The sequence below is a fragment of the Dryobates pubescens genome, chromosome 20, assembly GCF_014839835.1.
Source record: "Dryobates pubescens isolate bDryPub1 chromosome 20, bDryPub1.pri, whole genome shotgun sequence".
In the NCBI taxonomy this organism is placed as follows: Eukaryota; Metazoa; Chordata; class Aves; order Piciformes; family Picidae; genus Dryobates; species Dryobates pubescens.
In genome coordinates this window covers 8888290-8901531 of record NC_071631.1, presented here as the reverse complement: position 1 = coordinate 8901531, position 13242 = coordinate 8888290, and the positions used below count along the sequence as shown (strand labels likewise).

Here is a 13242-nt window from a genome sequence, read left to right as displayed (position 1 = left end):
AGGGGGGAGTGTGGTGCTCACAGCCCCTCAACCTCATTCTCTTGGCCAGTGGATCCAAGTTCTGATTGCTGTGAGAATTTATTTGCTTTAGGGCACTTCAAAGAAAGCTGTAAAGATTGAACCAGCTGCTGCCACTGCGATAGGGCTGAGTGGGTGCAGGGACCTGGGGTGCCCCCTCCCTGCCTGCAGTGCCTCTGTATTTCTGAGGCACAGCTGCAGGCAGATCTGGTGTGGAATTGTGAGTGGCTTTTCTGATCCCATCTGTTGCTGGTTGCCTTTCCTAACACAGCTTCTCTTCACCTTCCTCTGAGGTACTGTAAAGCTTTGTGTATTTATTTATTAATCTATTTATTTAACAACCAAAGTTCCTTTTTCACAGTGAGCCACATCCACACCTCATGTTCTGCCTCCTTTTGTCTGCAAAGGAACAGAGTCTGATCTGAAAGGCCTGGAGTGTTTGTGCTGGAGGAAGGAGATGTGCTAATTGGGTGGGTTTGGCTGGGCGTGGGAGCTACCAGCATCATAAGGAAGATGAATGCAGAGCAGCCTGAGGTGGCAGCAGGGCTAGATCTTCTCACCACTTACACAGGAGATGGGGAAAAGTGTCAGGTTGAAGCTTTGTGTTTCTCCCCTGTGAACTTTGTATCAGCTGTGGCCCTTCACATGTATGCTGGAAAAGGAGGAGGGAACCTGGGGTCTCCTCAGCAGTAAGAGCAAGATCCTTCAGGGCAGGCAAGCTGAGAGCAGAAGGGGCAGTACCTAGGGGGAGGAGGGAAGTCTGTGTGCCTCTCTTCTGTGTGCAGTCCCTGCTCCCTTAGCCATTTGCAACAGGCTGAGCTGGGGGAAGTTGTTTCCTCCTGGTTATGAAGCAAGGGGAGCCTGAAGAACTGCTGCCCTCCTGCTCTGTGTGGGGTGGCTCAGTGCTGATCCCAAGAGAACATCCTCTGCCTCACGTGGGGTTTTAAACAGACCTGCCACCCCCAAAGCAATCATAGCACTGTGGTGGTTCTTTGTGTGACAGCTGGGATGGAGCAAACAGGGTTGGTGTCTCTGAAAGCAGAAGCCACAGAATTCAACCATCGACCTACCACCTTGGGCACTAAACTGACACTGTGCTAAGAGTCTGTAATCCTCACAGAAGGTATCTGCTGTGTAACTGAGAATCACCAACTGTGTGAGCAATAACAAACTGTGGGCTTGGGAAAGAAGTCTTGAAGAGCAAACTGCTTTAGACCAGCTCTGTGATCAGCTTCCCATCAGCCATACCAGAGAGCCTGGAGAGCATGAGCAAAGAAGTCCAGCTCAAGGCAGTGAGGACAAAAAGGATGGAGACCCCAGACAAGCCCCAGGGTATCCCCACAGTACACAGTGAGCCTGGGGGAGATTTACAAACTAAGGAATTGCCTGGACTGCTGTGAAATGCTGAGCCCTGCTCAGAGACCTGTTGGTGACAGCCAAGGTGTAAGCAGACACACTCTGCGTTTCACTGGCTTGGGCACCTTCAGGGAGCACCCCTGTGTGGCCAGCACTGACACAAAGAGATGCTGCTGCCCAGCACCAACCTGGGCTGAGGCAGCTTCCCTGCCCTGGGCAGTGGCACCAGCACAGCCCAGGCACCACACACCCTGGCAGCCTGGTACAGCCACAGCTCCAGGCCCATTTCTGAAGCTCTCTGGCTCCTAGGAGGCCTCAGGGGCCAGCAGCTGCAGTGAGGTGACAGAGCTGTAAGGACAAAACTGAACTGTAGAATGGGGTACCTGCTCTTCCTGTGCTGTGGGAACAGGACCCAGCCTGGGCCCTCCCAAGGTTCGTTCCACCCTGCCAGGCCTGGCTGAATCCCTGCTGGGCTGGCAAGGTCTGCAGGGCACTGACTGAAGGGAGCAGCTCTGGAATCTTCAGCTCCCCTGGGGGAGCTCAGGACTGGAGGGATGAGCCCCAGGCTTCTAGAAGCACAGGAGAGCCTCATTTGTGCTGAAGGGCTCCAACCAGAGCTGAAGTGTTCAGCATCTCAAATCAGATGAGTCTGCAGTCTGAGACATGACCCACAAAGACCCATCCAGGAGCTCCTGAGAGCCAGCTGGTACCTGCCTGGCTGAAGCCTCAGGCTGAGGCAGGGCTGGCTCCTCTCAGAGCCCTTTCAGCACCAACCTGTCCTAGAGCATAAAGTGAGTCAGATGTTCCAGAACTGGGAAGCAGGGCGCCAGAGCCTGGATCTGTTCATTAATTGATCCTGAGCCTCACCTTCAGCTGTTCTTGGTGATGTTTTGCACAAGCACAGACAGGTTGCTGAGGTGCAGACTCCTGGAAATGTTGGGTTTGGGTTTGTTCTGTGCAGCTAAAGCAGCAAAGTCAGCTTCAGAGATTCAGCTCCTCTTCAGAGCTCCAACACCCACCTGTTTGTTATTCTGTGTGGAAACTCTTCCAGGGCACTCAGATTTTCTCCCTCTGGGAGTAATCAGCACATGACAAAAGCATTAAAGGCACTCGAGTGAAGCTGGGTTCCAGTGCTTTAACTGCCCCGAGGTGAAGAGAGGAGCTGCTGCTTGCCATGTGAAAGGAAGTACAGCACAAATGCAGCAGCCAGAGCAGGAGGAACTGGTGGTTGCCAGGCTGCTACAGGAACTGGCCAGCATTGACTGAGTTTATCCTCTACAGACCTATTTCAGGTACCCTCCAGAAGAGCTCTGTATCCTCCCCTAGATCCTATAAACTATGGCCAGAAAAGGGCTTTAGAGGATCACCAGAGGCCTTCAGACACTTGAAGAAACATCTTTGGGTGAGAACCCAGCCTCTTGTCAAGGTGTGCTGTGACTGCTTCATCCAGGGGCTGGGTTCAGCACTCCAGCCATAGAGGAGGATCCAATTTCTTGTCTGATCATCTGGGAAATTCAGGTAGCAGTTGAAACAGTTCCACATGGCAAGGACCTCCAGAACCATAGCTTTCCAAGCAATTCTGAGAGCAGCAATCCTGGATGTTGAGCAAGACACAGGAGGAGGAAAAAAAAAAACCTTCACTCCCTTCAGGGGTTTGCTCAACCACCTGCACCACAAGGAGCTCTCCAGCAGCAGAGCCAATAATCTCCTAAATAACCAATGTTCCTCTAACAGCCAGCCAGGGCTTCCTCCCCTTGGAGCTTCCCTTTCTAAGCACTAACCAGACTAATTCTCTTCAGCTTGCAAAATCAGACAAGATCACAGCCTGGAGGGGAAAGGCTGCCATGATAAATATTTAATGGACTACATCAATAAAATTTATTTTGCCAAGGAGAATGGAAGGAGAAGGAAGGCAGAGAAATAATTCATTAAAAGCACATCAGCTTGGCAATGCCAGAAAATAAGCAATGCTAGGAAAAAAAAACAGAATTAAGCACAAAGAGGTTTAAAATAGGTCAGGAGCTCTTAACTTCTGTGCTCTTAGCACGTGGCAGGCTGACAGAGCTGAGTTCTCAGAGCAAGAGTACACAGCCATGTGCTCTTGACTCATCCCACTGCACAGACACATCCCTGGACACCCAGTGCTTCCCATCATCCACCCTCTAGGACCTGTTCAGTACACCCAAGTGTCACACCAAGAAATGCAACAAGCACCTCCAGGTCTGTTTCTCAAGGCAAAAGGCTTCCCCAGTTGATACTGGATGGGGCAGGACACTTTGCAGTGCCAACAATGAAGGTAATTACAAAACCTCTTGCCCTGCTGTGCTCCCCAGAACCCAATGCAGAGCTCAACATGTGCCATATGTACCATGGAATGCACAAAAAGAATGGTTTCATCTCTCCCAGATCACTTGCAGTGATCAGCAGGTCCTGACATTTCTGTGCCCCATTCAAACCGCCCCTCTCACAACCAGAAGCCAGCAGGATGGGTAAGGCTGAGCACCAACCCCACTGTGCTTGTGCCAACTCAACCCTTAATTCTCCAGTCTTGCTCCTGGATCTGCCCCTGCCCGGCTCCAGGGCAATCTGCACACCCTGAGCAGGGGGCACAGCCTCAGCCACACAGCCCCAGGGCTGCGAAAACACTTCCCAGCTGCCTCGGGGAGCTTCAGTAGAATGAGCACATTGAAGCCACTCTTTTTAGAAGCCTTTGGGTTAAAATGATGCGAGAGCTTAGTGGTGACGTCACCAATCAAACACAGATGGTCAGAGAAGGCAGAGCCGCAGCCCCTGCCCGGCAGCACGAAGCATTGCGCTCAGCAGCGGCCCCGGCCTGCCCTCTAGCGGCAGCATCGCCCCGCGTCCCCAACCCGGCCCCGGCCTGCCCTCTAGCGGCAGCACCGCCCCGCGTCCCCAACCCGGCCCCGGCCTGCCCTCTAGCGGCAGCACCGCCCCGCGTCCCCAACCCGGCCCCGGCCTGCCCTCTAGCGGCAGCACCGCCCCGCGTCCCCAACCCGGCCCCGGCCTGCCCTCTAGCGGCAGCACCGCCCCGCGTCCCCAACCCGGCCCCGGCCTGCCCTCTAGCGGCAGCACCGCCCCGCGTCCCCAACCCGGCCCCGGCCTGCCCTCTAGCGGCAGCACCGCCCCGCATCCCCAACCCGGCCCCGGCCTGCCCTCTAGCGGCAGCACCGCCCCGCATCCCCAACCCGGCCCCAAACCAGGCTTTGGGCACTGCAGGGCCTCACATGCTTGGAATAACTGAAGGCATGTCTTCAAGACACCAGCAGACACCAAGGATCTCCCCAGCCAGTTGCTTCCACAAACCATCACAAACATGAAAACTTGACAGAAAACCTGTCAGGGACATTTATTAAAAAACACCAATGCTGGAGGAGTCTTTTGGGGACTTCCACATAAAATAAAAGACTTGTTGGGTTTGGTCAGCATCCTTGGATGTGCAGGTTACAGCACCTGGGGAAAAAGCAGCACAGAGGATCTTTGTCAGGTCTCACCACCACAGTTTCACGCAGGCAAGACCCACTGCCAGCCTGAACAAGTTCAGCTTCCACCCATTAGCACCTCTGGGGTCAAACAATCACTGCATTACTGCCAAGGCTCTGGGTCTCTGCACTCTCCCAGGAAGAAGTTGAAGGGTACAATAAAACCTTAGCTGTGAACAGGCCACGCTTCAAACCTCAGCCCTTGACCAGTCTAAAAGTGCTGCCATGCAGGCTGGGGTGGGCTCCCTTCCATGGCTTAACAGGCTCAAGCCTGCAGCTCTTGTCAACAAGAGTGCCTGAGCTGGGCTCAGATACAGCCAGCAGGATCAAGGGGGTCAGTTAACTGCCAGCTGCAGGTGAGAGAATTAGCAGAAAGGCCAAGCCTGACTCCTGCCCACTATGTGGAGCCTGCCACAAGTGACCCAGCCAGAGCAGTTTCAGATCAGCATATCAAGAGCTTCTTGTTGCCATCTCTGAAGAGGTGGAGGCAGCAAAATGAAAATAAGGTTCAAGGCAACACCATCATGAGCTGTGGTGCTACTTTTACCTCAGTTCCTGCTCCACCTCCTCCTGTATCTTCTTTTAAAAATCTGCATAATGTTTCAGCCTGAAAAAAAAAAACCGAACAGTTGAAGCATTTAAAACTCCTCAGGAGCCTGTTGAGGGACTACCACAAAGCTGCAACAACTTTCTGCAGTGTTACTTTGTTCTCCCTAAGCTGAAGGCAGGTGAAACTCGGAGAGGGAGCACCACAGGCTGGTGGCCCTGGAGCGCCAACACAAAAGGCAGACCCAGCTCAAACCAAGCACAAAGCAACCACATTTGTGCCCATGGCAACAGACTTGATTGGGAGGCTTTTCCTAAGTTCTCTCTGCCAGACTCTGTAGTCTCTAAAACCTCACATGAAAAGCACAAAGTTTGTCAAGTATCACATAAAGTTAGTTAAAAACCACAGAGAGACTCCTGCTCTGTCACCACCCCTTACCTCTGGCCAGACCAGGAGAAAAACCACCACCTCCCTTCTCACAGGAGGCTCAGGTGGAGCTTATGCTAGTCAGGCATCACCCCCTGAGCCCAAGTTCCACAGGATTTAGTCTAATTGTGAAGCTGCTAAGCCAACACTTTCCCATGTCCTCCCAACAAACCACAAGCACCATCCAGCACCTGCAGTCTTCAAACCTCAGCACTAACCACAGACTGGCTGAGGCTGGAAGGGACCTCTGCTGCAGGCCATCTGGTCCAACCCCCCCAACCACAAAGCCAAGCTTTACCATGTGCCAGCTGTCTGCCCCCTCCTACAGCATCCAAACATGCTCCCTGGGCTTAGTGAACCTGACTCAGTGCTCACCTGAAGAGCAAAGCTTTGCCTTTGTTGTTTCCTACAGAGAAAAAGCCACTTCTGGGAGAGAAGTCCATAGACTGAGCAAGATAAATCTGTTTTCTTCTGAAGACAGGGAAGTTTGAGAACACAGTGTAGGAAGGAATGTGCACCTGTGGAGAAGCAGCTCATTAGTGCTGGCACCAACATTCCAGTTGAAGCACAAATGGGAAGCTGAAGCTCAGTGTTAAGCTCATTCCTATCCCACAGCACTTGAGAGCTGTAGTGCAGAAAAGGTGCAGGGAGCACTGCAAGAAGCCAATGACTGCCACTCATTTCTTTTCAGCTACAGCTAAGCAGTAAGAGCAGCTTGCAGCTCCCCAGGTTCATTCAGCAGCTCCACTGCTGGCCACCAAAACTGGCAACAGTGTGAGGGAGCCAGGCAGAACTCCACTAAGCAAAAGTGCTACAGCTCCCAGCTGCTGGAAGGTCACCTCTACAGCACTGAAATCAGGGCACTACCAAAGGGGCAAACAGAGCTGACCCAGCCCCTCAGGTGCCAACGCCACAAAACCACCCTGAAAAGAAATCTGTTTCCTTAGAGCTGTACAGCACCTGGACACCTCCTGAGAGGCCTGCTCCAGCCAAGCTTGCAGAGCACAGATCTACTCAAGATCAGCTCTGGGATGTCCCCAGGAACACTTCTGACCAAGGCACAAAGCCACTGGCCCTGAAGACTCAGGACATACCAACTTGACAGCCTCATCTGCTTCACAGGAAGCCACTGCCAGGATCTCCGTGGTGGGGTTGAAGGTCACACAGGTGGCAGAGGTCACCAGGTTCATGATGGCTTTCACTGGTTTAGGATGGCTTGCCTTGAGGCAGGCATCAGTAGTGTAGAGATTTACAACTCCAGAAGCTGAGCTGAACAAAAGAAATGAACAGAGATGACACCATGCAGGAACTCGCAGCACTGACCTGCAGCCACCACACAACTAAAAAGGTCATTGCCAATTATTTCTGGAGCTTTATAATGGTACCTTCATATATCATGGGGGTTTATAATGACATCCTGCTTGGGGCCTGATTTTGCTTTGGTGTTTATGATAGCATTTAGTGGAGAGGGCTGTTCTAGGGCTTCTTGTAACACAGTTCACATCTAACAGAGCCACAGCTCAGAGGGCATCTTGCAGGAGCCACATTCAAGTGTACAAAAGAGAACCAGACAAGAGCCACAAGCCTGGTTCAGGGTTTGTGCCACAGAAGTAGTGGTTTGAGTCAGCATGAGCTCAGAATTAACTGCAAACTCCATGGCTGGCCAACAGTAACAGGAGGAATGAGGCTGGTGCTCAGTGTCAGTGCCTTAAGACACCCACAGAACAACCTACCATCAGAAACAGGCAACATTCACCTCCTCACCTCATTGATACCAAGCTCTTGCATACCCCTTCCCCCTCACCAGCCCCCAAAAGGAGCTCCAGAGGAAAGGGGAAGCAGACACTCACCCACAAGCCACATATTGGTTATTTCTTGAAACAGCAATGCACTTTCCTTCCAGGGACCCTTCATCTTCAAACTTGTGCAGACACTTCCTGCTTCTCACATCCCAGATGAAAACTTCACCTTCCTCTGGTTGCAGAATCAAGGGGATGATAGAAACAACATTCATAGAGCACATGGTCTGTCTGTCTTGCTAACTTTCATCATGGCAGCTGCTGTCTGATTTACAGCTGTCAGGGCTAGGGCACTTTCACAACCAGCTAAGGGCATACTACAATCATTCACTCCATTCCTCGATCACTTAGCTGGATTTTTAGGGCTGCCAATGGCATAAAGTCTTTTAATTATCTCTGTAAAACAATTAGTGACTGAGAGAAGCTTGAATGATGCAACTGGGTCTGGGCTGAGTGCTGCCAGAGAACACTTACTTGAGTAGCTGTAGACCTGCCTGCTGTCTGGAGTGAAAGCAGATGCAGCACACCTCCCATTGATCTTCATGGTGCTGACCAGCTCTTTTGTCTACAGGATGAACAACAATGGTGACAATGATTCTACCAGAGCTCTGCAGGAAAGTTGTTTCCATCCTCCTGTCCCACAGAAATCTCAAGTTAGCCACTCTGCCATTCCCAGAACAGCCTCAGCATTTCCAGTTCCTACGGAGCAGCACTCAGCAGTGCAGGGGCACTTTGTCACTGCACCACCTCAGCTCCTTTGCTCCCTCCTTAAGGGGTTTTCATGGTGCAATGGAACTGGACTTTCTTCTTAAGAGGCATTTTCCCTAGCAGAGGTTTAAACCAAGGCCAGCTGCCAGCAGATGGCATTTTCAAAGGTAACTGAAATAATTCTGCCTGCAGCATGACTCAGTGGATGGCATGATTCACTAGCAGGGTGCACCAGCACCATGCCCAAAAAAGCAGGCCTGCAGTGCCCCCTCCCCCAGGTGCCTGCTTCCATGCTGAGACCTCTCCTACTGCAAGTAGTGTTCATGCAACAGGCTGAGACACAGTCAGGACCTATGGCTCTCAGCTGTGACAGCTGCAAAGACCTCACCAGACCCTGGGTGAACTCCCCCAGCTCCAGAGGGAACTGCACAGGCAGGAAATGATTCTCAGCCTCCCCCAAAAGAACAACTTAGCTAGTTCAGCAGCTCCTCTGTGAGGGCTGTCACAGCATGCACCACAGCCCTGCTTCAGCTGAGAGGCAGCTTGCTTTGCTGATGAAAAGAGGGCAAGCAGAACCAAAGAGAAAGGCACCAAGCAACTGAAACTACCTTCATTGACAGCAGGTAAAGGTACCCTGAAGTTCCTGTTACAAGCATGAATGATCCATCTGGAGAGAGCTCAAAGCTTCTGAGGAATCTTTCATCCACACCTGGAAAGCAGATTCAGAGCTTCACACTGGCATCATTTGCCCTTTTCCTTCAACATTCAGAGCATGTCCTGACCCCCACCTCAGCTTCTCATTTGTGAAGCATCCTCTCACAGTAAAGCTACAACCCAGCCTTGTCTAGGTGTGGCCACTCACATCCCAGCCAAACCAGAGCTACTCAAGTGGAGATCCCTGAGGACAAGTTAAAAATGCAAGCTCCAACAGCCCAGGGCACCTCCTTTCAAAGTACATTCAGCTGCCATCTGCATCTGGGGCAGCCTCAAGCCTGGCCAGGCACTCAGAGCACTGTAAAGCCTACCTCTTACTTTCTGTATGGGAATGATGTTTCCACTCATCATGTCATACACGAAGAACATCCTGTGGTGAGTACCAGTGGCTATAACTTGCTCTCCATCAACACTGAAGCAAGCCTTGTAAATTGGGAAGCTCTCCAAATAGATGCTCTGGATTTTTGGATTCCTTATACCATCCACCTTCAAAAAACCACAGATCATCACAACAAGGAAGACACCAGACTGGCACAGAAAATCCACAGCACACAGCATCACCCAGAACCACTGAAGGGTAGAAGGGGCCTCTGCAGATCAAGCCCAACCCCGCTGCCAGAGCAGGTTCACCCAGAACAGGCTGCACAGGACAGCATCCAGGCAGGTTTTGAATGACTCCAGAGAGACACTCCACCACCTGTCTGAGCAGCCTGCTCCAGTGCTCCACCACCTTCAAAGTAAAGAAGTTCCTCCTCATGTTTAGATGCAACTTCCTAGGTTCAAGATTGTGTCTGTTGCTCCTTGCTCTGAAGACATAAATGGCAGGAGGCACACCAGTTTGAAATGTTCCCTCCTGGCTCCTCCATCCCAGCCCCCCAGACATACTCCACAACTCTTACTCTTCCCTGCCTTGCCCAGGCTTGGTTCATGCAACCACTTCTGTTGTGCCTTTCTCAGAGACATTTGGTTTGCACTGCTCTTTCCTGTAGCTCCTGAGTAGTTATGATCCTTTATCTGCAGAGGAGCAGGGCAGAAGCATCCCCAACTGAGCAGCTTCCTGCTGCAGCAGTCTCTCCACCTCCAAGCTGACTTCACAGCAATATGAGTTGTGAATGCAGGTGGACTGCTCTCCGTGCTACAGGCTTTGACTTCACTCAAGTCTCCTTAGTCCCTCCCCCTTGCAACCTGAAACTCAAATATTTAAAACATCTTCAAGAAAACCTTCTGCCACAGCTCAGTTTGCCTGCACTCTGCAGGTGGCTGGCAGGCAGCCACAGATGGCAGTTGTCTTCCAACAAGCTGCCAAGGAAATCCCAGCACGACCCCCAGCACCGCAGGGAGAGAGCAAAGAAAGCCTCTGCAGGCTCTCAGGTGTGCTCACAAATCACACACTTAGCAGAGACTGAGGCTGCTCACCTGGAAGAGGGACACAGAGCGATCATGTCCAGCAGTCATGACCACCTGGGCAGAGGGATGGAACTGCACCGTGGCCAGCTTGCCGCTAGCGAAGCGCTCCTGGTTGGCAGGCAGGCAGGTCTTCAGCTGCAACAGACACACAGCAGCATGGACCCTCCTGCTCATGAGGATGAGCAGCCAATTTAATTGCTGTTTACAGGATCCCAAAGCCCATGCTAAGCTTTCAGGCAGCTGCCATAAGCAGGATGTACACCCAGGTGGCTCTGGAAGTTGCTCTTCCAGAGCAGTAGAGAGGCAAGAGAAACAGGCAGCCCAAACCAGTCCCCCTATGGCTCCAGAGTTACCACTCTAGGTACAACCAGCTGTATTCTGACCCATCAGAGACAGCTGTAGAACAGACAGTGCAACAAACACTCATTTAAGGCTGTCGCTTCTGAAGCCACTTCAGCAACCTCAGAGTTCTAGGAGAATTCCATCCTTCCCCTGCTGAACTAAAATCCTACCACAAAGTGCCACTCTGGAGTACATAAAGAGATTCTTATGTCAAACAATCCACCTCAGTTTGTTTCATGCTTTCATGATGTGAACTACCTCCTCTCTCCAGCTGTTTACTCGGTTTCCAGTTACAGAAACAAAGAAGAAATTCATTCATTCACTGATTTTACAGCCCAAGAACAACACAGAAACATGGACACAGGTCACACTGAGCTGGACACAGGCTTGCCTTTACCTTCAGAATACCTCTTGGCAGGGACTCTGAGCTTGCTATGAAATTGCCAGTCCTACGGAGCAGATCATCATCTTCATCAGTCTCACCTAATTGAGACAAAGCCCATTGAAGAAGGAGCAGGAAGGGAGTGAGCTGAACAGAGAACCACAGAGTCACTCCCCAGAACAGCCATGGATTTACTTACTATCACTTGCAGTCTTTTTGGATTTCTTCCTGTTGTCTAAATCAGCCCAGGCAGGAACTCCTCCCATAGCTCGTTGAAACCTTGCAAAGAGGAGTAAGGGGGGAAAGAAGGAAAAACAACAGATCCTTAGAGAAACTGATTTCCTTCTCCCCATTGCAGGTCTTTTCCATCCCAATGCCTCTGTGACTCTCTACAGTCATTCTCCAAGCCCACTTACAGCTAACCCTCTGCAAATGCTTTCTGTGTTGTGCTAACTTACTGACTACAGCAAAACTGACACCCCAGGGCTGCTCTTTGAAAGGACACCAAGGCAACCCAAACCCAGCTGGGGCTCTGCTTTGCTGTCTGGCTGCACTCACACCCCAGCTCATTCCTACAGGCCACACACTGTCAGCAGGCTGCACCATCCTCCTTGCACAGCAATGAATTTACTGTTTTGAATCCACAAACATTGCAAACACTGCAGGAAGCACCAGCTCTAGAGAGCCCACTTGAGTGCACTGGGTAAAGGGGGAAGTGACACTGAATGGCACAAAAACATCCATGAAACTCACTGTTCTTCAAGTCTTCTTTTCAATTTTTTCTTAGTAAGTATCTTCTCAGCATCACTTTTCATTAAGTCTTTCCTATACTTATGGGTCATATCAACACTAGAGGGGAAAAAAGACACACAGAACACGAAGATGACTCCAACTGAAGCCATTCAGAGTCACTCCCAAGAGTGACACCAAACTCCTTCCTGCAAAAATGGGCTTACTTTTCCTCAGCCTCGTCATCTTCATCCACCCAGGCTGGCTTTCTAGATGAAACTTTACCTTTTGCTTCATTTTCTACCTCTGAATCACTGGAGTCTTTCTGCAGACTACTCCCTGTGGCATTAAGCTGAAAGCAACCAGACAGACCATTTCAGCCCAGCCACGGTCCGGTACTGGAAGATAACAGACACAGTGGCGTGGAGCAGGCTAGGAAAAAGAGTCGAAGCCAGCCCCTGTCCAGGGCCGCAAAAATCGCCGCCTCCCCGCACTCCCGCTGGCGGGGCCGGGCCTCAGCATAGACCGAGGCAGCAGCAGCTGCTCGCCGGGCCCCGCAGCCTACCCGCGTGGGGCCTGTCAGGCGGTGCAGCAGCTCGTTCTCCTCCACGTTGAGGCTGTCACCGAACACCAGCTCCTCCAGCTCCTTCTCGGCACCCGACTTGCGGCCGAGAACCTTCAAGTGCCTGGCGCGGCGAGCCGCCTCCCGAGCCGCCTCCTCCGCCGCCTGCTTAGCCGCCGCGCGCTCAGCGGCCGCTGCCTCCGCACGCAGCTGCAGCTGCTTCGCTGCCTTCTTCATTTTTTTGGCATCTCTCGTTTTCCTCATTTTCTTCTCCCTCCGCGGCGCACCATCCGCCGCGGGCTGCATCGCTCCTCACCGCCTCCCGCCCGCCGGAAGCGGAAATGAAGCAGGAACACGTGCGCGCGAGCTACGCGACCGCCCCGCGCCGTGATATGCTGCGAGCGCTGCCCCGCCCCGCTCACGTGACCCGACGACCGTCCCGGCCTCCGGATAGTGTCACGTGACTCCTTTCTTTGCTGTCCTTTCCCCCGGCCTGCGTTCCACGTGACACTGCCCACGGCTGGGCCACTCCACGAAGTACCCGGGGGGGTCTCCTAGCCCTTCCTAACAACAAAAGCCCCTCACCGACGGCCTAGCTGTTGTTCTAGGCCATTCTTTATCCATCAAAAGGCGAAAAGAGCCGTGTTGGGGCAGGTTTTATCCCCCAGCCTCTGCAGTACCTCTGAGCACCCCCGATTCCGAATGGTTTGGCCCAGAGGGGGTACGGCGAGCGAGGAAGCCCCAAACAGGCG

The 13242-nt window shown here is 52.2% G+C and overlaps 2 protein-coding genes across 2 annotated transcripts; one reads left to right on the top strand and one right to left on the bottom strand.

Annotated features, from left to right (window-relative positions):
• Window positions 1-4097: 4097 nt before the first annotated feature.
• On the top strand, window positions 4098-4712 carry LOC128898226 (uncharacterized). The gene has a single exon (XM_054170908.1). The coding sequence runs from the start codon at window positions 4098-4100 to the stop codon at window positions 4710-4712; it is 615 nt and encodes a 204-aa protein (XP_054026883.1).
• A 28-nt stretch (window positions 4713-4740) lies between these two features.
• Window positions 4741-12802, bottom strand: UTP18 (UTP18 small subunit processome component). Its single transcript, XM_054170950.1, has 14 exons — window positions 12494-12802; window positions 12156-12280; window positions 11953-12048; window positions 11399-11478; window positions 11215-11300; window positions 10485-10610; window positions 9380-9554; window positions 8963-9063; window positions 8121-8211; window positions 7698-7821; window positions 6942-7116; window positions 6223-6365; window positions 5422-5481; window positions 4741-4845 (listed from the first exon to the last, which is right to left on the bottom strand). Exons 1-13 carry the CDS (start codon window positions 12794-12796, stop codon window positions 5457-5459), a joined length of 1650 nt encoding a protein of 549 aa, XP_054026925.1. The 5' UTR covers window positions 12797-12802; the 3' UTR covers window positions 4741-4845; window positions 5422-5456.
• Window positions 12803-13242: the final 440 nt, after the last annotated feature.